Source organism: Bos grunniens, chromosome 7 (genome assembly GCF_055505025.1).
Source record: "Bos grunniens cultivar Pamir isolate PY7600 chromosome 7, Bosgru_T2T1.0, whole genome shotgun sequence".
Classification (NCBI taxonomy): Eukaryota; Metazoa; Chordata; class Mammalia; order Artiodactyla; family Bovidae; genus Bos; species Bos grunniens.
In genome coordinates this window covers 7,259,514-7,284,252 of record NC_141171.1, presented here as the reverse complement: position 1 = coordinate 7,284,252, position 24,739 = coordinate 7,259,514, and the positions used below count along the sequence as shown (strand labels likewise).

At 42.2% G+C, this 24,739-nt stretch overlaps 2 protein-coding genes across 2 annotated transcripts; one reads left to right on the top strand and one right to left on the bottom strand.

Moving 5' to 3' along the window:
* The first annotated feature begins 2,147 nt into the window (after positions 1-2,147).
* Positions 2,148-3,030, top strand: LOC147368198 (olfactory receptor 10H4-like). Its single transcript, XM_086413532.1, has one exon. It carries the CDS (start codon positions 2,179-2,181, stop codon positions 3,028-3,030), a length of 852 nt encoding a protein of 283 aa, XP_086269658.1. The 5' UTR covers positions 2,148-2,178.
* A 19,845-nt stretch (positions 3,031-22,875) lies between these two features.
* Positions 22,876-23,786, bottom strand: LOC147368197 (olfactory receptor 10H1-like). Its single transcript, XM_086413420.1, has one exon. It carries the CDS (start codon positions 23,769-23,771, stop codon positions 22,977-22,979), a length of 795 nt encoding a protein of 264 aa, XP_086269546.1. The 5' UTR covers positions 23,772-23,786; the 3' UTR covers positions 22,876-22,976.
* Between the last annotated feature and the right edge of the window lie 953 nt (positions 23,787-24,739).

The following is a 24,739-nucleotide window of genomic DNA, read 5'->3' as shown; positions in this document are numbered from 1 at the left end:
GTGGGAATGCAAACTAGTACAGCCACTATGGAGAACAGTGTGGAGATTCCTTAAAAAACTGGAAATAGAACTGCCTTATGATCCAGCAATCCCACTGCTGGGCATACACACTGAGGAAACCAGAATTGAAAGAGACACGTGTACCCCAATGTCCATCGCAGCACTGTTTATAATAGCCAGGACATGGAAGCAACCTAGATGTCCATCAGCAGATGAATGGATAAGAAAGCAGTGGTACATATACACAATGGAGTATTATTCAGCCATTAAAAAGAATACATTTGAATCAGTTCTAATGAGGTGGATGAAACTGGAGCCTATTATACAGAGTGAAGTAAGGCAGAAGGAAAAACACCAATACAGTATACTAACGCATATATATGGAATTTAGAAAGATGGTAACAATAACCCGGTGTACGAGACAGCAAAAGAGACACTGATGTATAGAACAGTCTTATGGACTCTGTGGGAGAGGGAGAGGGTGGGAAGATTTTGGAGAATGACATTTAAACATGTAAAATATCATGTAGGAAACGAGTTGCCAGTCCAGGTTCGATGCGCGATGCTGGATGCTTGGGGCTGGTGCACTGGGACGACCCAGAGGGGTGGTGTGGGGAGGGAGGGGGGAGGAGGGTTCAGGATGGGGAGCACATGTGTGCCTGTGGCAGATTCATTTTGATGTTTTGCAAAACTAATGCAATTATATAAAGTTATAAAATAAAATAAAATTTTAAAAAATAATAATAAAAGTAAAAAAAAAAAAAGAAAGAAACTGGGTCTCTTGCATTGCAGGTGGATTCTTTACCATCTAAGCTATCAAGAAGATCCCTATATACATATATCCTTTCTTTTTCAGACATTGTAGTATTTATCCTTAATCTTGCTATGAAAGTCACCTTCCCACACGGTCAAAAGAGTTTTTTTCTTTTTTTTAATGTGAATAAAAGTTAAATATTAGAACATTATTCCTGCCTTATTTGGAATAGTAATAAATAAATGATTTTTCTTTTATAGCTTATTCATATAGTGAATCACATGATAGATTTTCTGATGTTGAACCATCCTTGTCATTAATAGGATAAATCAAAGCTACGTGACCATAATATATTATTTTTACTACCATGAGATTGTACTGGGTTATATCCTACTATGAATTTTTAAATCTGCATGAGTAGATAAATAAGCTCATGTTTATCTTCTCTTACAAATATTCTTGCCTGGTTTTAGAATCAAGAGTGTATTAACTTGATGCAATGAGCTGGACAATTTCATGTATTTTCTGTTTGCTGAAGAACATGCATATGATACTCACCCACTGTTCCTCAAAAGTTTAGAGAGCTTACTTGCAAACCCAATTGGGGAAATGATTTTAGGGAGGAAAGCTTTTTAACTAAAACTTTTAAAAAATATTTATGTATCTGGGACCCCTAATTTTTCTTGTGCCATTTTTGGAATTTTACATTCTTTTAAGAGTTCATTCATTTCATCTAGAGTTTCGTATTTGTTGACATACTGTTTTACTATTTTTGTTAATTTCCAATATTCATTATATTTATATTTACTTCCTAATTTTAATTTCATGTTTAGTTGTTAGTATCTTCTCTTTCTATCTCTCTATCTTATTAATCTTTTCCAATAACCTAATTTGACTTTATTTAAGCACATTTTTTTCCTGGATAAAATTTCTTAATAAAATATCTAAATTTGTATGTTTAACTCCAATATTATTTTACCCTAAAACTTTGATATTTGATGTTTGAACTATTCAATTAGAAATATTTCTGAATTTATTTTATGATTTACTTTTGAAAGAAAAGATTATAACGAGAACCCAGTGGCCAAACTATGTCTTAAGCACTTGATATATGTAAGCATTTAATCTCAGTTTATCTTTATCGCAAGACTGAATAGTAAGAAGTATTATGATTTCACCCATTTTACTGATGAAGATGGTGAGACCCAGATAAATTAAGAACATGTAAAATAGTACACAGCTCTTAAATTTCCATTTGATCTACATCAGAGCCTATGCTTTAACCATTGTTGATTCTCTTTCTGATCTCCCCAGGTGCAGCATCCTCGTCTGGACAGAACTACAGCATGGTGTCTGAATTCATCCTCATCGGCTTCTCCAACTTCCCTTAGCATCTCCTGCCCACCTTCTTCCTGCTGTTCCTGATGATGTACCTGTTCACACTGCTGGGGAACCTGCTCATCATCGTCACCATCTGGAGGGAGCACAGGCTACACACCCCCATGTACCTCTTCCTGGGTGCCCTCTCCATCTCTGAGATCCTGTTCACTGTTGCAGCCACCCCTCGCATGCTGGCAGACATGCTGTCCACCCACCACTCCATCACCTTTGTGGCCTGTGCCAGCCAGATGTTCTTCTCCTTTATGTTTGGCTTCACCCACGCCTTCCTGCTCATGATCATAGGCTACGACCGCTACGTGGCCATCTGCCACCCCCTGCGCTACAACGTGCTCATGAGCACCCGTGACTGTGCCCATCTTGTGTCCTGGTGCTGGGCTGGTGGCTCAGTCATGGGGATGATACTGACATTGATAGTTTTTCACCTCACCTTTTGCGGGTCTAATGAGATTCACCATTATGGCTGTCACGTGTTTGCCCTCTTGAAGTTGGCCTGTGGGAAGGGGACAGCCACTGTCACCACGGGTGTGATCCTGGTCTGTGTCACAGCCTTGATGGGGTGCTTATTCCTCATTTTCCTCTCCTATGTCTTCATCGTGGCTGCCATCCTGAGGATCCCCTCCAGTGAGGGCCGGCACAAGACCTTCTCCACCTGTGTCTCCCACCTCACCATAGTGGTCGTGCACTACAGTTTTGCCTCCATCATCTACCTCAAGCCCAAGGGCCCCCATTCTATCGACAGTAACACTCTGCTGGCCACCACCTACACAGTCTTCACCCCCTTTCTTAGCCCCATCATATTCAGTCTGAGGAATAAGGAGCTGAAGATTGCCATTCAGAGAAGCTTCCACAGAAAATTCTCTTCTCTAGGCTTCTAATGGCCAGCTGGGTGGTGGAGAAATATGAACAAAGGGCTGGTATAATAATGTCTATCTCCTTAGAACTGTTGTAAGGATAGAGGTTTGTGAGTATACCCACACTTCATAGAGTTTGATACATACTGGATATTTGTTTTGCCTCAATTTTTTTGTCTCCCTCTTGCATAGACTTGAGCCATCATGATCTCTTTTTTATACCTCATGTGATAAAATCTGTCTCATTATCTATGCCTTAGAATGGTAATCTATCTATAAGCAGATGGGGAGCATCAGATGGGTGTGGAGGCACAGATGCAGGTGGATTGTCTTGAATGGGCAAGCAAGAGAAGATTTTCATATAAAATAAAAATAAAAAGATAACTGTGAAGCTGATAATATTGGGTTGGCCAAAATGGTTGTAAGATGTTATAGAAAACCTAAAGGAGCATTTTGGCCAGCCCAGTAAGTACCACCCAAACACTAAGCAGTTTTATGTATGAAGCACTGTGTTACATGTCTTTTTAAATTTTTTTTTTTTTGAGGTGGACCATTTTAAAAGTCTTTGTTCAAGTTTTTACAATATTGCTTCTATTTTATGTTTTGATTTTGTGGCTGCAAGACATGTGGGATCTTAGCCCCCTGACCAAGGTTGAAACCCACAGCTCCTGCACTGGAAAGGCAAAGTCTTAACCAGTGGGCCACCAGGGAGAGTGTGCTACCACTCAGTCGTGTATGAATCTTTATGACTCCATGGACTGGAGCCCTCAGGCTCCACTCTCCATGGGATTCTCTAGGCAAGAATACCAGAGCGGGTTGCCATTTCCTTCTTCAGGAGATCTTCCTGACCCAGGGATGGAACCCTGGTCTCCTGAATGGCAGGCAGATTCTTTCCCATCTGAGCCACCAGAGAAGTTCCCTCCAATGTCTTTTAATTGTCATCATCTTAGTTACAACACATGTGAAACAAGAACACTATTTGTTTCTAAGATAATGGTCTGCTATTTACATTTCCATACTATCTCTGGAATGGATAGACCTACCAGAGGTTTTCTGTCTTGAGCTGAGCTGAGTGAAGTAGGTCAGAATGCAGGTGGAAAGAAAAAGAGAATGAACTAGTGAATGGGAGTATTTTAAATTCTTCTGTAAAATACATTGGATAAATAGGAAATGGGGGACTTCCGTGGTGGTCCAATGGTTAAGAATCCACCTGCCAACACAGGAGACAAGGGTTTCCTCCCCGGTCTGAAAAGATTTCTCATGTCATGAGGCAACTAAGCCTTTGCACCACAGTTACTGAGCCAGCGATCTAGTGATGTGGGCCACAACTACTGAAGCCCACGCACCTAGAGCCTGTGCTCCGTGACTAGAGAAGCGACCTCAGTGAGAAGCCCAGGCCCCAAGGTAAAGAGTAGCCCCCACTCTCCGCAACTAGAGAAAGTCTGCAAGCAGCCGTATAGACCCAGTGCAGGCCATAATTTTTTTTTTTTTTTGGATAATCGGAAATGGGGTCAAATCTGGGAGAGAGAGATAGAATGAAACTGTTGATAAGAGGTCTAATTCCATATGAGGAAGAAGAAAGAGAGGAAATGTAAGGGATTTAGAAAGGGAACTAGAGAGGAAGAGGGAGTGAAATAGGAGAGAAATAGAGTGAATGAGAGGAGGGAGAGAGAGAAAGGAGGGGGAAAGAAAAAAGAACAGGAGGGTCAGTTCTTAAGTAAGAACCTAAAATGTGTTAAAAGGATGTTTCTAGCTGACATATTATGAAAATTCTTTTTCCCCTTTCCTGCACATACATTAAGTAAAATATTAATTTCTCATGACTGTGTATCAGTTGTTTCTCTTTGGGGTGTATGTTCAAGGGTAAAGTGCTATCTAAAAACAGGTGCAGAGGTCAGAGGCTACTTTTGGATACTCCCATTATGCAGATGAGAAATGTGGGTGGAGGTCACACAACTGGTGAATAAAAGACTTATGGGGGGAACCTCACTGGTAGTCCAGTGGTAAATAGTCCTCCTACCAATGCAGGGACGTGGGTTCAATCCTTGGTCAGGGAACTAAGATCCCACATGCCTTGGGGCAACTAAGCCCATGCACCACAGCTAGGGAGCCTGCATGCTGCAATGAAGACCAAACACAGCCAAAATAAAGGCAGGGGGCGGGGGGCGGGGGGGACTCATGGGGAAATTTAGATCTATCTGATTCCCATGCTGATGTTTGAGGATGATATGACTGAGGATCCAGGAAGGGGGCCTTCCATGGGATGTAAAGTTTTAACTTGGGGTGAGACCAGACCTCAAGTTGGAGGCAGAAGAGATTTTAAAACAGGGATCTTAAGAATATCTATCATATATGAGTGCTTGCAGTTTGTCATACATTGTGGTAGATTTCATATATGTTAGCTTCTCAAACTCACAAAATACATCCATATATATCTGTATTTATGGGCTTCCCTGATGGCTCAGGAGGTAAAGAATCTGCCTGCAAATGCAGGAGATACAGGTTCGATCCCTGGGTCAGGAAGATCCCCTGGAGCAGGAATGGCAACCCATTCTAATACTCTGACCTGAAAAATAAATCCCACAGACAGAGGAGCCTGGCAAGCTACTCTGTGAGGTTGCAAAGAATTGAACACGATTCAGCGACTGACGCATGCATGCATATGTTACACCCACATCTATTGTTACCCATATTTTTGAGTGGAGGAAAATGAAAATCTGATAGATTGAGCTATTTGTTCAAGCCACGGGCTTCCCAAGTGGCTCAGTAAAAATCCTCCTGCAATATAGGAGACCTGGGTTGTTCAATCCCTGGGTCGGGAAGATCCCCTGGAGAAGGAAATGGCAACCCATTCCTGTACTCTTGCATGGGAAATCCCATGGGCAGAGGAGCCTGGTGGGCTACAGTCCATGGGGTCCCAAAGAGTTGGACACCACTTTTAGCAACTAAACAACAATAACAGCATAGAGTTGAGCCTGCAGAAAATGAGTGACCTCTATTCAGCCACCTTATAAGCAAGAGCTGGCTCCTACTTGGCTCTCTATCAGCTGCTTGCCCCTTAAGTGGAAAAAAAAGAATTCATTAAATTGGAGCTAGGGCTCAGAGGCATTCATTTCTTAGGGTTATGAGGAGGGGAGGCCAGTCTGTTCCAGGAAGGGATGAAAACCTAGATTGGAAAGAAGAGACCAACTTTAGCAGACATCAATGAAATGAAGCCAAAGCTTAAAATATGCTGCTCTCAGGCGGTTAGGAAGAAACACCCGATATGAGGGCCTGGAGAGACAAGTCTTAAGTTTAATGAAACAGGCTATATGCTTTTTGTGTTTGGTTTTGTTAGCAGGTGTATTAATATAAAAAGAGTGTTGTGTTTAAATACAAAGTGTCTTGAGCTAAAAATAATTTTGACTCCTATTATAAAGTCAGCCTCCTGGGTTGTATTGAAAGAATCATGTTAGTTCACTAGCAATATTTGGAAACATCCTTTGTCTCTACTATAAATTGTGAAGAAGTCCCAGATGGTAAGGACTGCCTCTTTTGAAAGAGTTATGTACAATGGATGACTAAGTGGCTAACACAAGCCCCAGGGTATAGCCAGTGGGCCATGACTGATCACAAATCTGGAGACATCTTAGAATACACTGATCATCCTGGAAAATGGGTAAGAATCAGACCATGTGAATATGAGAGTATAGACAGCATAGGTGACTTCTGAATTATATCCAAGAAGGGTAAGTGTGCTTCCCTGGGATCACTAAAGAAAAAAATCAACTCATTCTAGTTTGACTAATGTCATTGTATTCTGAAATTTAATAAACTGTATTTTTAATCGTTTACCATATTTTGTATTAATTGCTTTACAAATTTATGAATTTTTACATGGCATTAATTTAATTTACAAATTAAAAACAACCAAAGAAGTTGAACTTAGTGAATGTACATAGAATTAAGAGTCATACTCTAGACTCCAAGGGCTGAATCAGAGCAAGAAGACTGAGGCAGGTTGATGAAAGTGCAGAGCTGTAGCCCATCTTTGTTTAAAATGCTGATACTCTGTTTACTGTGAATTTTTTACATTACTTTTGATTTTTAAAAATATTGCATGAAATGTGATTTTTCTTGGCCACTGAATTGTGTGGTGGTCCCTTAAATTTAGTTGTCAAGGGGATTTGCTTGCATCTAGTCCTAACCTTACTATAGTGACTTCCCCTTGTGTGTGTGCTAAGTCACTTCAGTCATGGCCGACTCTTTGAGACCCCGTGGACTGTAGCCTGCCAGGCTCCTCTGTCAATGGGATTTCCCAGGCAAAAATATGGGAGTGGGCCATTTCCTCCTCCAGGGGATCTTTCCAACCCTGGAACTGAACCACGTCTCCTGCAGTGGCAGGTGGATTCTTTACCACTGAGCCGCCAGGGAAGCACTTGTTAAGTAAATACTGCAGGGTTTATCCTCCTTGGCACTGCTGACATCTGAAGCTGGCTCATCTTTGCAGTGGGGTCTATTCTGTATGAGAGATGGACTATTTCCTGCCATATCAGTAAACAAGCAGGTCACAATCATTGGCAATTGCAGCCCTCCAATGTGAGCTGGTGAGCCCTAAGGCACTCTGGAAGGAGAAGAATACCTTCTAGCAGCCATCAGACTATACCCGTTCCCTACGGTGAGCCCTGTAGGAACTCACATGTACAGATGTGCAAGCTGGGTCATAAAGGTTGAGTGCTGAAGAACTAATGCTTTCTAGTTGTGATGCTGGAGAAGACTCTTGAGAGTCCCTTGGACAGAAAGAGGATCAAACCAGTCAATCCTAAAGGAAATCAACCCTGAATAATCATTGGAAGGACTGATGCTAAAGCTGAAGCTCTAGTACTTTGGCCACCTGACACAAAGAGCCGACTCATTGGAAAATACCTTGATGCTGGGAAAGATTGAGAGCAGGAAAAGAATGGGGAGACAAAGGATGAGATGTTTGGATGGCATCACCAACCCAATGGACATGAGTTTGAGCAGACTCTGGGAGATAGTGAAAGACAGGAAAGCCTGGTGTGCTGCAGTCCATGGGGCCACAAAGAGTCAGACACGACTTAGTCACTGAAAAACAACAACAGTGAGCCCCAAGGGAGTTCAGGCATGTGAAACACACAGGAAACTGGCCCAAGATATGTGAGGTGCCTATGAAAGGAAAGATTTCAGTGAGCCCAGATTCCTGTATCTTCCCACACACAGAAAAGCCCTGAATTCCTTAACTTGGGATATTTGGTTTTCTTTAATAGTAACCTTTTGATGTTCACACTACCTGCCCTTATTACAAAACTTCTATATAGTCTATATAACCTGGATCCTCCCCTCACCTCCACTGAGTCATTCGCTCAAGGCTGCTAGAGATAATGCCTGGGCTTCCTTCAATTCAATTCAGTCACTCAGTTGTGTCCGAATCTTTGCAACTCCATGGACTGCAGCACACCAGGCTTTCCTGTCCATCACCAACTCCCGGAGCTTTCTCAAACTCATGTCCATCCAGTCAGTGATGCCATCCAACCATCTCATCCTCTATCATCCCCTTCTCCTCCTGCCTTCAATTTTCCCGGGCATCAGGATCTTTTCTAATGAGTCAGTTCTTCGCATCAGGTGGCCAAAGTATTGGAGTTTCAGCTTCAGCATCCGTCCAGGACTCATCTCCTTTAGGACGGACTGGTTGGATCTCCTTACAGTCCAAGGGAATCTCAAGAGTCTTCTCCAACACCACAGTTGAAAAGCATCAATTCTTCGGCACTTAGCTTTCTTTATGGTCCAACTCTCACTTTCATATATGACTCCTGGGAAAACCATAGCTTTGACTAGATGGACCTTTGTCAGTAAAGTAATACCTCTGCTTTTTAATATGTTGTGTAGGTTTCTCATAGCTTTTCTTCCAAGGAGCAAGTGTCTTCCACCAAATAAAACCTAAGTCTCAACTTTTAGGTTGTGACTATTTTTTAAGTCGATGTGCATTCTAGGAAGTTGAACAGCATCCCTGGCCTTGACCCACTAGACATTATAGCACATCTCCCCCTCCCCCAGTTGTAACAATCAAAAATGTCTCCAGAAAGTCCCAAGTATCCTTTGAAGGGGTCGCTTGTGAGAGCTGTTGGAGTACAGGAATGAAGGACAACCTGGCTGATGCTCCCAAGCTGCAGAGTCACACTCCTTTTGATGGCCCTTAGCACCTGGTCTGGGCTTCCCTGGTGACTCAGAGAGTAAAGAATCTGCCTGCAATGCAGGAGACCAGGCTTTGATCCCTAGGTCAGGAAGACCCCCTGGAGGAAGTATGGTTGGGAAGATCCCTTGGAAAAGGGAAGGGCAACCCACTCCAGTATCCTTGTCTGGAGAATTCCACGGACACAGGAGCCTTGCCGGCTACAGCCCATGGGGTCGCAGAGTCAAACACGACTGAGTGACTAACACACTAACACTAGAACCTGATCCATGTCTTGGGGAGAGCTCTGACATTTCTCTGTGTGTCTTGCCACTAAGCACCATGGAAACTCTTCGAAGAGAGAGACTAACAACAGATCCATCTCTGTACTCTCAAAACTAGCACAAGACTTGAGACACAGAAGGCCATAGGTAACTATTAAATAGATCTTTGAAAGCTGGCATTTACTGCATCCTTACTGCATGCCAATCATGGTCAGTGCCCTACATAGAGGATGTTATTTAACTCTCTGAGCCATCCCAACAGGTGCATGCGTGTGTGTTAAGTAGCTTCCATCATATCTCAGTCTGCAACCCTATAGACAATAGCCCACCAGGCTCCTCTGTCCAAGGGATTCTCCAGGCAAGAATACTGGAGTGGGTTGCCATGCCCTCCTCCAGAGGATCTTCCTGACCCAGGGATCAAACCCTGGTCTCCTGTATTGCAGGCAGATTCTTTACCACATGGCGACTCTCTTATTTCAACTTTTCTCTAAGTGTGAAGGTTGCATGAGTGCTTCAGTCATGTGCCACTCTTTGCACTCCCATGGCCTGTAGCCCTCCATGTTCCTGCGCCCATGGACTTTCCAGGCAAGAATACTGGAGGGGGTTGCCATTTCCTTCTCCAGGGCATCTTCTCAACCCAGGGGTCAAACCCATGTCTCTTGCATCTCTGTTGGCAGACAGATTCTTTCCCATTAATGCCACCTGGGAAGCCCATTCTAAGATGTGGATATATCATATTGCAGGAAAGTGATGTGTGAAGGGCTGGATTGAAAGACAAATATTGGAAGCCTAAGTTGAGTGACCTTGAATGAGTCATACAACCATCCTGAGCTTCAGTCTCCCCTCTATCAGACGTAGTGGGTGTGAGTTTATCTGCCCTGATCCCTCTTTGTGAGGCTCATTCATATATGTAATGAGATAACATATGTGAAGAATAACAGGCAACCTGCCGTTATTCTGCAAAGGAGGTTGCTCAGGGTTCCCCAGTTTGACTGGACTTGTTTCCACATCCTCACACTTCATGTTAACATGAGAGGTTTTTACTGCTCAACTTATAAAGAAGGACTGAATTCAACTTTAGGACAAATGAGGTATAGTTTACTCTTCAACTTAAACGTGTGTGTGCATGTGCTTAGTCACTCAGTCATATCCAACTTTGTGCAACCCTAGGGACTACAGGTGGTCAGACTCCTCTAAGGGATTCTCCAGGGAAGAATACTGGAGTGCGTTGTCATGCCCTCCTCCAGTTGGGCCCTCCTCTTACCCAACCCAGGGATCGAACCCAGGTCTCCTGCATTGCAAGCAGATTCTTTACTGTCTGAGCCACCAGGGAAGACCAAGAATACTGAAGTGGATAGCCTATCACTTCTCCAAGGGATCTTCCCAACCCAGGAGTCAAACCAGGGTCTCCTGCATTGCAGGGGGATTTTTACCAGCTGAGCTACCAGGGAAGCCCATCAACTTAAACATAAATACACATATTTTCTTTTCCTTTAACTTTGGCTACTTTGTCTAATTAATTGCTTGTATGTTTTAATTACACTTGTTGCTGTGTATAACAGAATCACCATAACTAGTGTTCATTAAGTATTACAAAGACTTATTTTTATTTTTTTAGATAATCCAAGAATTCTTTAATTAATTCCTTTTATTTTATTTTACTTTTTAACTTTACAATATTGTATTGGTTTTGCCATATATCAACATGAATCGCCAAAGGTATACACCTGTTCCCCATGCTGAACCCTCTTCCCTCCTCCCTCTCCGTACCATCCCTCTGGGTCGTCCCAGTGCACCAGCCCCAAGCATCCAGTATCGTGCATTGAACCTGGACTGGCGACTCGTTCATGTATCATATTATACATGTTTCAATACCGTTCTCCCAAATCATCCCACCCTCTCCCTCTCCCACAGAGTCCAAAAGACTGTTCTATACATCAGTGTCTCTTTTGCTGTCTTGTATACAGGGTTATTGTTACCATCTTTCTAAATTCCACATATATGCGTTAGTATACTGTATTGGTGTTTTTCTTTCTGGCTTACTTCACTCCATATAATATGCTCCAGTTTCATCCACCTCATTAGAACTGATTCAATGTGTTCTTTTTAATGGCTGAGTAATACTCCATTGTGTATATGTACCACTGCTTTCTTATCCATTCATCTGCTGATGGACATCTAGGTTGCTTCCATGTCCTGGCTATTATAAACAGTGCTGCGATGAACATTGGGGTACACGTGTCTCTTTCCCTTCTGGTTTCCTCAGTGTGTATGCCCAGCAGTAGGATTGCTGGGTCATAAGGCAGTTCTATTTCCAGTTTTTTAAGGAATCTCCACACTGTTCTCCAGAGTGGCTGTACTAGTTTGCATTCCCACCAACAGTGTAAGAAGGTTCCCTTTTCTCCACACCTTCTCCAGCATTTATTGCTTGTAGACTTTTGGATCGCAGCCATTCTGACTGGCGAGAAATGGTACCTCATAGTGATTTTGATTTGCATTTCTCTGATAATGAGTGATGTTGAGCATCTTTTCATGTGTTTGTTAGCCATCTGTATGTCTTCTTTGGAGAAATGTCTATTTAGTTCTTTGGCCCATTTTTTGATTGGGTCATTTATTTTTCTGGAATGAGGTGCAGGAGTTGCTTGTATATTTTTGAGATTAGTTGTTTGTCAGTTGCTTCATTTGCTATTATTTTCTCCTATTCTGAAAGCTGTCTTGTCACCTTGCTGATAGTTTCCTTTGTTGTGCAGAAGCTTTTAAGATTAATTAGGTCCCATTTGTTTATTTTTGCTTTTATTTCCAATATTCTGGGAGGTGGGTCATAGAGGATCCTGCTGTGATGTATGTTGGAGAGTGTTTTGCCTATGTTCTCCTCTAGGAGTTTTATAGTTTCTGGTCTTACATTTAGATCTTTAATCCATTTTGAGTTTATTTTTGTGTATGGTGTTAGAAAGTGTTCTAGTTGCATTCTTTTACAAGTAGTTGACCAGTTTTCCCAGCACCACTTGTTAAAGAGATTATCTTTTCTCCATTGCATATTCTTGCCTTCTTTGTTCAAAGATAAGGTGTCCATACGTGCGTGAATTTATCTCTGGGCTTTCTATCTTGTTCCATTGATCTATATTTCTGTCTTTGTGCCAATACCATACTGTCTTGATGACTGTGGCTTTGTAGTAGAGCCTGAAGTCAGGCAGGTTGATTCCTCCAGTTCCATTCTTCTTTCTCAAGATTGCTTTGGCTATTCAAGGTTTTTTGTATTTCCATACAAATTGTGAAATTACTCTAGCTCTGTGAAGAATACCGTTGGTAGCTTGATAGGGATTACATTGAATCTATAAATTGCTTTGGGTAGTATACTCATTTTCACTATATTGATTCTTCCAATCCATGAACATGGTATATTTCTCCATCTATTAGTGTCCTCTTTGATTTCTTTCACCAGTGTTTTATAGTTTTCTATATATAGGTCTTTAGTTTCTTATGTAGATATATTCCTGAGTATTTTATTCTTTTTGTTGCAATGGTGAATGGAATTGTTTCCTTAATTTTTCTTTCTATTTTCTCATTATTAGTGTATAGGAATGCAAGGGATTTCTGTGTGTTGATTTTATATCCTGCAACTTTACTATAATCATTGATTAGTTCTAGTAATTTTCTGGTGGAGTCTTTAGGGTTTTCTATGTAGAAGATCATGTCATCTGCAAACAGTGAGTGTTTTACTTCTTCTTTTCCAGTTTGGATTCCTTTGATTTCTTATTCTGCTCTGAAAAACTTCCAAAACTTCTAAAACTATGTTGAATAGTAATGGTGAAAGTGGGCACCCTTGTCTTGTTCCTGACTTTAGGGGAAATGCTTTCAATTTTTCACCATTGAGGATAATGTTTGCTGTGGGTTTGTCATATATAGCTTTTATTATGTTGAGGTATGTTCCTTCTATTCCTGCTCTCTGAAAATTTTTTTTATCATAAATGGATGTTGAATTTTGTCAAAGGCTTTCTCTGCATCTATTGAGATAATCATATGGTTTTTATTTTTCAATTTGTTAATGTGGTGTATTACATTGATTGATTTGCAGATATTAAAGGATCCTTGCATCCCTGGGATAAAGCCCACTTGGTCATGGTGTATGATCTTTTTAATGTGTTGTTGGATTCTGATTGCTAGAATTTTGTTAAGGATTTTTGCATCTATGTTCATCAGTGATATTGGCCTGTAGTTTTCTTTTTTTGTCGCATCTTTGTCAGGTTTTGGTACCTGGGTGATGGTGGCCTCATAGAATGAGTTTGGAAGTTTACCTTCCTCTGCAATTTTCTGGAAGAGTTTGAGTAGGATAGGTGTTAGCTCTTCTCCAAATTTTTGGTAGAATTCAGCTGTGAAGCCGTCTGGACCTGGGCTTTTGTTTGCTGGAAGATTTTTGATTACAGTTTCAATTTCCGTGCTTGTGATGGGTCTGTTAAGATTTTCTATTTCTTCCTGGTCCAGTTTTGGAAAGTTGTACTTTTCTAAGAATTTGTCCATTTCTTCCCCGTTGTCCATTTTATTGGCATACAATTGCTGATAGTAGTCTCTTATGATCCTTTGTATTTCTGTGTTGTCTGTTGTGATTTCTCCATTTTCATTTCTAATTTTATTGATTTGATTTTTCTCCCTTTGTTTCTTGATAAGTCTGGCTAATGGTTTGCTAATTTTATTTATCCTTTCAAAGAACCAGCTTGTGGCTTTGTTGATTTTTGCTATCGTCTACTTTGTTTCTTTTGCATTTATTTCTGCCCTAATTTTTAAGATTTCTTTCCTTCTACTAACCCTGGGGTTCTTCATTTCTTCCTTTTCTAGTTGCTTTAGGTGTAGAGTTAGGTGTTTTATTTGACCTTTTTCTTGTTTCTTGAGGTATGCCTGTATTGCTATGTACTTTCCCCTTAGGACTGCTTTTACAGTGTCCCACAGGTTTTGGGTTGTTGTGTTTTCATTTTCATTCGTTTCTATGCAAATTTTGATTTCTCTTTTGATTTCTTCTGTGATTTGTTGGTTATTCAGCAGCGTGTTGTTCAGCTTCCATATGTTGGAATTTTTAATAGTTTGATTTCATTTTTTTTTAATTTACCAAGGCTAGATGTATGGCCCAAGATGTGATCTATCTTGGAGAAGGTTTCGTGTGCACTTGAGAAAAAGGTGAATTCATTGTTTTGGGGTGAAATGACCTACAGATATCAATTAGGTCTAACTGGTCTATTGTATCATTTAAAGTTTGTGTTTCCTTGTTAATTTTCTGTTTAGTTGATCTATCCATAGGTGTGAGTGGGGTATTAAAAGTCTCCCACTATTACTGTGTTATTGTTAATTTCCCCTTTCATACTTGTTAGCATTTGTCTTACATATTGCGGCGCTCCCGTGTTGGGTGCATATATATTTATAATTGTTATATCTGCTTCTTGGATTGATCTTTTGACTATTATGTAGTGACCTGCTTTGTCTGTTTCCACAGCCTTTGTTTTAAAGTCTATTTTATCTGACATGAGTATTGCTACTCCTGCTTTCTTTTGGTCTCTATTTGCATGGAAAATCTATTTCCAGCCCTTCACTTTCAGTCTGTATGTGTCCCCTGTTTTGAGGTGGGTCTCTTGTAGACAACATATGTAGGGGTCTTGTTTTTGTATCCATTCAGCCAGTCTTTGTCTTTTGGTTGGGGCATTCAACCCATTTACATTTAAGGTAATTATTGGTAAGTATGATCCCGTTGCCATTTACTTTATTGTTTTGGGTTTGAGTTTATACACCCTTTTTGTGTTTCCTGTCTAGAGAATATCCTTTAGTATTTGTTTGAGAGCTGGTTTGGTGATGCTGAATTCTCTCAGCTTTTGCTTGTCTGTAAAGCTTTTGATTTCTCCTTCATATTTGAATGAGATCCTTGCTGGGTACAATAATCTGGGCTGTAGGTTATTTTCTTTCATCACTTTAAGTATGTCTTGCCATTCCCTCCTGGCTTGAAGAGTTTCTATTGAAAGACCAGCTGTTATCCTTATGGGAATTCCCTTGTGTGTTATTTGTTGTTTTTCCCTTGCTGCTTTTAATATTTGTTCTTTGTGTTTGATCTTTGTTAACTTTATTAATATGTGTCTTGGGGTGTTTCACCTTGGGTTTATCCTGTTTGGGACTCTCTGGGTTTCTTGGACTTGGGTGATTATTTCCTTCCCCATTTTAGGGAAGTTTTCAACTATTATCTCCTCTAGTATTTTCTCGTGGTCTTTCTTTTTGTCTTCTTCTGGGACTCTTATGATTTGAATGTTATAGCGTTTAATATTGTCCTGGAGGTCTCTGAGATTGTTCTCATTTCTTTTAATTCATTTTTCTTTTTTCCTCTCTGATTCATTTATTTCTACCATTCTATCTTCTAATTCACTAATTCTATCTTCTACCTCTGTTATTCTACTGTTTGTTGCCTCCAGACTGTTTTTGATCTCATTTATTGCATTATTCATTTTATATTGACTCTCTTTTATTTCTTCTAGGTCCTTGTTGAACCTTTCTTGCATCTTCTCAATCCTTGTCTCCAGGCTATTTATCTGTGATTCCATTTTGATTTCAAGATTTTGGATCATTTTCACTATCATTATTCGGAATTCTTTATCAGGTAGATTCCTTATCTCTTCCTCTTTTGTTTGGTTTGGTGGGCATTTATCCTGTTCCTTAACCTGCTGGGTATTCCTCTATCTCTTCATCTTGTTTATATTGCTGAGTTTGGGGTGTCCTTTCTGTATTCTAGCAGTTTGTGGGGTTCTCTTTATTGTGGAGTTTCCTCACTGTGTGTGGGTTTGTGCAGGTGGCTTGTCAAGGTTTCTTGGTTAGGGAAGCTTGTGTCTGTGTTCTGGTGGGTGGAGCTGGATTTCTTCTCTCTGGAGTGCAATGAAGTGTCCAGTAATGACTTATGAGATGTCTATGGTTTTGTAGTAACTTTGGGCAGCCTGTATATTGGAGCTCAGGGCTGTGTTCCTGTGTTGCTAGAGAATTTGCGTGGTATGTCTTGCTCTGGAACTTGTTGGCCCTTGTGTGGTGCTTGGTTTCAGTGTAGGTATGCAGGTGTTTGATGAGCTCCTGTCAATTAATGTTCCCTGGAGTCAGGAGTTCCCTGGAGTCAGGGTTTCAACTTAAGCCTCCTGCTTCTGGTTTTCAGTCTTATTTTTATAGTAGTCTCAAAACTTCTCCTTCTATACAGCACAATTGATAAAACATCTAGGTTAAAGATGAAAAGTTTCTCCACAGTGAGGGGCACCCAGAGAGGTTCACAGAGTTACATGGAGAAAAGAAGAGGGAGGAGGGAGTTAGAGGTGACCCAAATAAGATGAGGTGGAATCAATAGAGGAGAGAGCAGGCTAGCCAGTAATCACTTCCTTATGTGCACTCCACAACTGGACCGCTCAGAGATGTTCATGGAGTTATACAAAGAAGAGAAGAGGGAGGAAGGAGACAGAGGTGGCCAGGAGGATAAAAGGGGGGAATGAAAAGGAGAGAGACAGATACAGCCAGTAATTATTTCCCTAAGTGTTCTCCACCATCTGGAACACACAGAAATTCACAGAGTTGAGTAGAGCAGAGAGGGGTTAGGGAGGAGACACAGGCGACCTGGTGGAGAAAAAAGGAGAGTCCAAAGAGGGAGAGAGCAGTCAAGCCAGTAATCTCTCTCCCAAGTAAAAATGGGTACTGAAGATTGGGTTCTTAAAGGTACAAAATTGATAACAAATACCAAAAAGAAAAAATTAAAAATTTAGAGTAGAGTTTGGAATTTCAAAAATACAGTGTTAAAGAAAAGAAGAAGAAAAATAAAGAGAGGGGAAAAAGTCACAAAAACTATTTTAAAAATATAGGTACAAAATTGATAACAAATACCAAAAAGAAAAAATTAAAAATCTAGAGTAGAGTTTGGAATTTCAGAAATACAATGTTAAAGAGAAGAAGAGAAAGAAAAAAAATAAAAAAGAAAGAAAGACAGAAAAAAAACAAAGTCACAAAAATTATAAAAAATATATATATGAAGTTTGCTTTTAAAAAAAATAGGGTCTTTATTTTTGCAAAGTAATAGTAGGTTATAAAAGTGAAAATTAAAGGAGTAATAGAGGACTTAAATTTTTTTTAATTAAAAAAAAAGAAAGAATTATCGTAAAAATAGTAAAAATATATCTAGGACTTACTTTGGTATTGTTGTGGGTATTGTGGGGTCAGTTCATTTTCGGCTAGTTTCTTGGTCCGGCTTATATTTCTTAAGATCTATAGGCCCCTTCCTATGTAGTCGGGAGAAGGCAATGGCACCCCACTCCAGTGTTCTTGCCTGGAGAATCCCAGGGACAGGGGAGCCTGGTGGGCTGCCGTCTATGGGGTCGCACAGAGTCGGACACGACTGAAGTGACTTAGCAGTAGCAGTAGCAGTCCTATGTAGTCAGTACTAACCATAGGGTTTTAATCTATTGCACCTGTCGCTTCCAAGGCGGTTCCCTCTATTTTAGCTTCTTCTGTTTGCTGGTCTCTTCAGTGTCTGATTTCCGCCCTGACACAAAGCGGGCGGTGGTGGACACTTGTTTTGTTTTGTTTTGTTTTTTTAGGCTCACTTGTTCGGTCGCACTGTGGGGAGGGAGGGATGCTGCAAACAAATAACACTGGCGTGTGCTCGCAATGCCTCAGCCACACTGGGCCTGCCCCTACTCACGGCACATGTGCCCTCCCTGCCCACACTGCTCAGGCTCTAGGTTGCTCTACCAGGAACCATCCGAGGCCAGCCCTGGGCTACATGCACCTCCCAGGTCTAAGCCACTCAGGTTCAGGCACTTGGGTAGTCCTTAGAGGTGCAGACTCAGTTGGGCCTGCATTTTGTGCCCTTCCCAGATCCGAGCAGCTCAGGTGATGAGGTGTTTGGCGAGTGCAATCGCTGCAACTTATCGCCTCCCTGCCACTCAGTTTTCTGGGTGTACAACCGGCGCACCTTCTCAGGTGGATGTTGACCGTCCAGAACCCCAAGAAGTCTTAGTTAGCAAAGAAGCCTGCTTACAGTTTTGTAGATAATGTCTCTCTGGGGCTGTGATTGCCCCCTTCCGGCTCTGGCTGCCTGTCACCGGAGGGGGATGGTCTGCAGCCAGCTATCTCTGTTCAGTCCTTTGCTCTGTGCGCGGGCCTGGCGGTGTCTTAGGTTAGGGCTGGCTTTTCGCGTGGTAGTTATACCAAAGTCGCTAGCCCAAGTTAGTTTGCTCAGATAGTGCTCAGGGCTTCAGGCCAGATCCTTACTCTCAGCGTTGCAGCCTGCGCCTCCCTGCCCTGCCCCCGCTGGCTAGTGGCGGGTGCAGGCGTCTGCGCTGCTTCTCTGCTGGGGGAGTTATCGTTGGGCTCGTAATCTGTGGATTTTAATTGTTTATTTATTTTTCCTCCCTGTTATGTTGTCCTCTGTGCTTCCAAGACTTGGCAGTGAGAGTGTTTCCTGGTGTTCGGAAACTTCTCTCTTTTTAAGACTCCCTTCCCAGGACAGAGCTCCATCCCTCCCTCTTTTGTCTCTTTTTTTGTCTTTTATATTTTTTCCTACGTCCTTTCGAAGACAATGGGCTGCTTTCTGGGTGCCTGATGTCCTCTGCCGGCATTCAGAAGTTGTTTTGTGGAATTTACTCGGTGTTTAAATGTTCTTTTGATGAATTTGTGGGGGAGAAAGTGGTCTCCCCATTCTATTCCTCTGCCATCTTAGCTCCTCCAAGGCTTATTTTTAAATAAATGCATACATCAAACTCCCATTGGCTGTCTATTTTACATATGGTAATGTACATGTTTCAATGCCAGTCTCTCAAATCATCCCACCTTCTCCTCCCACTTGTCCACAAGTCTGTTCTTTATGCCTGTGTCTCCTTTGCTGCCCTGAACATAGGATCATTGGTACCATCTTCCTAGATTCCATATACATGCATTAATATATGATATTTGTCTTTCTCTTTCTAACTTACTTCACTCTGTATAAAAGGCTCTAGGTTCATCCACGTCATTAGGACTGACTCAAATGCATTCTTTTTATAGCAAAGTAATATTCCATTGTGTATATGTACCACAACTTCCTTATTCATTGGATGGGGAGGGAGGTGGGAGCCCCTGGTGTTCAGGAGGGAAGGGATACATATATGCCTACGGACGATTCATGTTGATGTATGTCAAAAGCCATCATAATATTGTAAAAATTTTTTATCCAATAAAATAAATTAAAACAAAAAAAGCATAAATTCATATTTGGAACACTTTAAATACATCAAGGAAGCTTTTTAAAAATTGAGAGGTATTATGTAACAATCTAAATGGGAAAAGAGCTTCAGAAAAAAATAGGTACATGTGTATGTATAACTGAATCGCTTTGCTGCACACCAGAAATGAACACAACATTGTTAATAAACTACACTGCAAAAGAAATTGAGATATAATTGACATATAACATTGTGTAAGTTTAAGGTATACAATGTGCTGATTTGATCTATTTATATATTGCAGTATGGTTACCACTTCTTAGGGAAATTAAATGAATAGTCTTGTTTAGGTTTCAGAGACAACGCAGAGCAGGCTTCTGACCTTGCTTCTAACCTGCCTGGACACTGGCCTGACTGGGAGTGATGGTGATGATGATGATGATGATGAGCCTGCTGTGAGTGCAAGACTTGCACACCTTAGATAAGGCGAGGAAGAAATCTCAAGGTTGTTGAGCCCTTGGAGAGGGCCTGGCCAACCAAGCCCCAGGCTTGGCAGCATCCCAAGTTTTACACAACAAAACAAACAGCATTAACATGAAACCAGAGCCTTCATTTGGTCACAGATTGATGATGATATCAGTTTTTGACCATCCTGGGATTATAAGCAGGAAACCACCCCACACCACCACCACCACAACTGCAGTCTTGGAGATCTCAACCATGGAGCGGACATGCTGCCTGGGACCCTTTCCCAATTGGGATTCCAAATGTGCTGTGACACAGGGCTTCCCAGCGCTATTTAAGTCTGGATGTTGGTCAGAACCCAATTTGGTGATTCTCTGCTCTTTCTATTTCTCTTTTCAAAAGTTATCAAGATAATTCTCTAAGAAATATTTATGTTATTTATTTGTATATAAGAGTGGCTTATTTTGTTAACAAATCCTTAGACCTGAGATGAAAGTGAAACCTTTTGGCAAAACACCACTATAGTGTTTGCTAATAACACCTCTATTGTATCACATAATTTCCTCTTTTTTTTTTTTTTTTTGTAGTGGGAATAGTGTCTCAACAACTCTGAAGTTTATAATAGTATTACTGCCTATAACCACTATGCTGCAATAAACATTATCTTGTTCATCTACTGGTTGTGTTACCGATCCAGGTTCTTGGACTCATTGAATTGAAATTCATTCAGTTGTGTCTGACAATTTTGTGACCCCATGGAATTCCAGGCCAGAATACTGGAGTGGGTAGCCTTTCCCTTCTCCAGGGGATCTTCCCAACCCAGGGATCGAACCCAGGTCTCCCACATTTCAGGAAGATTTTTTTACCAGCTGAGCCACAAGGGAAGACCAAGAATACTGGAGTGGGTCATTAGAAACTGAGAAGAGGTCAGACAAAATATTCAGGCAAGGCTTTATTGGGACTCGTGCTGCAGCATTACTCAGTCATAAAAAAGGAACAAAACTGGGTCATTTGTAAAGACTTGATTGGAATGAGAGTCTATCATACAGACTGAAGTAAGTCAGAAAGAAAAACCTTGCATATTAATGCATATATGTAGACTCTAGGAAAATGGTACAGATGAACCTATTTGTGGGGCAGGAATGGAGAAGCAGATGTAGAGAACGGATGAGTGGACATGGAGGTGGGAAGGATGTTGTTGTTCACTCGCTAAGTCGTGTCCAATTCTTTGTGACCCTATGGACTGCAGCACACCAGGCCCCTCTGTCTTCCACCGTCTCCTGGAGTTTTCTCAAATTGATGTCCATTGAGTCAGTGATGCTATCTAACCATCTCATCCTCTGTTACCCCCTTCTCCTTTGGCCTTCAATCTTTCCCAGCATCAGAGTATTTTTCAGTGAGTCAGCTCTTTGCATCACGTGGCGAAAGTATAGGAGCTTCAAGCTTCAGCATCATTCCTTCCAATGAATATTCAGGATTGATTTTCCTTTAGGATTGACTGGTTTCATCTCCTTGCTGTCCAAGGGACTCTCAAGAGTCACCTTAAATCCCCCTTAGTGCAAATGGGAATATTTAAACTGATGTGACCATGAGACATACCTTCATTTTGGGCTCTGCACTCACTATTGTGAGTCAACAAAGAGTTCCCCCTGGTGGCTGTGCCACTTCACACACTTACCACGGCAGGCAATTTCTCACGATGGGACTTTTTCCCTTGAACTAATAATACAGACTTCTCTGTCTCTCTGCAGCTGCTTGAGATTCACACTTGAAACATGGAGATTTCCTCAACTTTTTCTGAATCTGCACATTGGTGGTGGTTGATGCTCAGTCATCATGTCCAACTCTTTGCAACCCTCCATCGACTATAGACTGTCAGGGTCCTCTGTCCATGAAATTTTCCAGGCTAGAATGCTGGAGTGGTTGCCATTTCCTCCTCCAGGGGATCTTCCCCACCTAGGGATCCATGGAACCTGAGTATCTTGTGTCTCCTGAATTGCAGGTGGATTCTTTACCACTAGTGCCACCTGCATATTATCATTGCCGACTGCAACTGCACAGATCACCAACGCTCAAATTTAGACTGCTTCGCTCTCCTCTGCTGTAATCTGGTTTAGTCTGCCATAGTCTCAAAATCGGAGAAAGCAATGGCACCCCACTCCAGTACTCTTGCCTGGAAAATCCCATGGACGGAGGAGCCTGGGAGGCTGCAGTCCATGGGGTCTCAAAGAGTCGGACACGACTGAGTGATTTCACTTTCACTTTTCACTTTCATGCATTGGAGCAGGAAATGGCAACCCACTCCAGTGTTCTTGGCTGGAGACTCCCAGGGATGGGGGCGCCTGGTGGGTTGCCATCTATGGGGTCGCACAGAGTCAGACACAACTGAAGTGATTTAGTAGCAGTAGCAGTAGCAGTAGCAGTCTCAAAATACTTGTGATGTAGCTACCTGTTGCTGCCTACAAGATGGTGGAGACCTGACATCTTCCATTTCTCTTGGCACTATGGGTTTATGGTGATGGGAGTAATTACACCACCCTGCTTTCTCACAGGAGAACAAATTCCAAGTTTAATGGTACCTGACAAAGTGCTCTGAAACAGATAAGAAATCAATGAATCTGACTTTCTGTGTATTATCATCTCATACATCTTTCCACCCTGCATATATGCATGACACTGTTTAACCATTTTTGCAAACACATAGATATAGCCTACAAATGTCCCTGTAAACCATAAAGCATCAGACAAACACAGGTTATTACATGCTTACAGGTGCCATCTCTGATGGTAGCATCAGGTAATCCAGTTTGGTCAGTTCCAAGGAATTCCTCCCAGATAATCACATTATTTTTCTGGCTAGAGTTTGCTGAGGAAGGTCTTCTTCATGGCTTCCTTCAGCTCCTTGTTCCTGAGACTGAAGATGATGGGGCTCAGGAAGGGAGTGAGGGCCGTGTAGGTGATGCCCATCAGCGTGTCTCCTTCCAGAGACTGGGGACCCTTGGGCTTGAGGTAGATGACAGAGGCAAAGCCGTAGTGCACGACCACCACGGTGAGGTGGGACGCACACGTGGAGAAGGCTTTGTGCCGGCCCTCGGCGGAAGGGATCCTCAAGATGGCGGCCACGATGAAGGCGTAAGAGTGCAGGATGAGGAGACAGCAGCCCAGCAGGGCGGCGATACACACCAGGCCCACGCCCTTGGCCACAGTAGAGACGTTGTCCCCACAGGCCAACTTGAAGAGAGGCAGCACATGGCAGCCAAAATAGCGAATCTCATTAGACCCACAGAAAGTGAGTTGGAAAATGGAAGATGTCACCACTAGCCCAACGACTAAGCCTCCAGTCCAGGACCAGACAACCAGGCAGGCGCAGCCTCGGGGGCTCATGAGCACGTTGTAGCGCAGGGGGTGGCAGATGGCCAAGTAGCGGTCGTAGCCCATGACGGTGAGCAGGAAGGAGTGGGTGAAGCCGGGCGTGAAGGAGAACATCTGGCTGGCACAGGCCACAAAAGAGATGGAGAGGTCGGTGGAGAGCAGGTCGGCCAGCATGCGCGGGATGATGGCGAAGGTGTAGAGGATCTCAGAGATGGAGAGGGCGCACAGGAAGAGGTACATGGGGGTGTGGAGGCTGCACTCGCTCCAAACGGTGGCCATGATGAGCAGGTTCCCCAGCAGCGTGAACAGGTACACAAGCAGGAACAGCAGGAAGAACATCAGCTGAAGGTGGGGGAAGGAGGAGAAGCCGATGAGGATGAATTCAGTCACTGCTGAGAAGTTGGCGTTCTGCGTGGAGGCTGTACCTGAAGTGACATGTGATGTGAAGAGGTCAGCTACTGGATGGAGGGAGGTGATCAGCTTCCATCACTCCTGGCTCTGCCCCAGGGGCTGCTCCTGATAAATGACAGGTGACATTGGCTGAGTTCCTACTCTGTGCCTCCTACAATTTAATCTTCTCATCAATGTAGTGGGGGAGGTGCTGTTTTGATCACTCTCTTGAGTATCTTGAGACTACCTGTTGAGAAAATTGGAAACGGTCTAAGAAACTTGTTTATGGTAAAGCTTTCAAAATGCCAGAACCCGTGACTGGCTGTCCCCAAAGTTGCTACCTTTCTATCCCTCTAGGTTGCCTCCAAAAATCAAAATGTTCCTTCACCAGAGCTTCCTTCCACCGCTGCTCTGCCCTTCTGCTTCCTTCTGATAAATTCTGTTCTTCCCAGAGCTTCAGAAATCACAAGATCCCTACCACATGGCTACAACACTTGGGACCAGTGGGCTTCTTTAACTTAACATGCACCAATCAGATTCTTCCTCTGGAGTTATCCGTGCAAGGCACCTGAGGCAAGACACTGTGTAGAAATAATGTTCTGGTTGTTTTCCTGATTCCATGAGGACCATCTATGTGTTCTGAGGCAATGCAACATAGTCATCTGACAAATGGATGAGAGAGTCGGCTGATAGACTTCAAATCCCTGGTCTGCCCACACTGTGTGAAACTGAGCAATTTCTTCACCTCTTTGCACCTCCATTTCTCTCCACCTGGCTCAAAGAGCTATTATGAGAATTAAATGAATTATTCTTGAACTGTGATCTGGAAAACAATAGGAGCTATCTATGATAAGTGA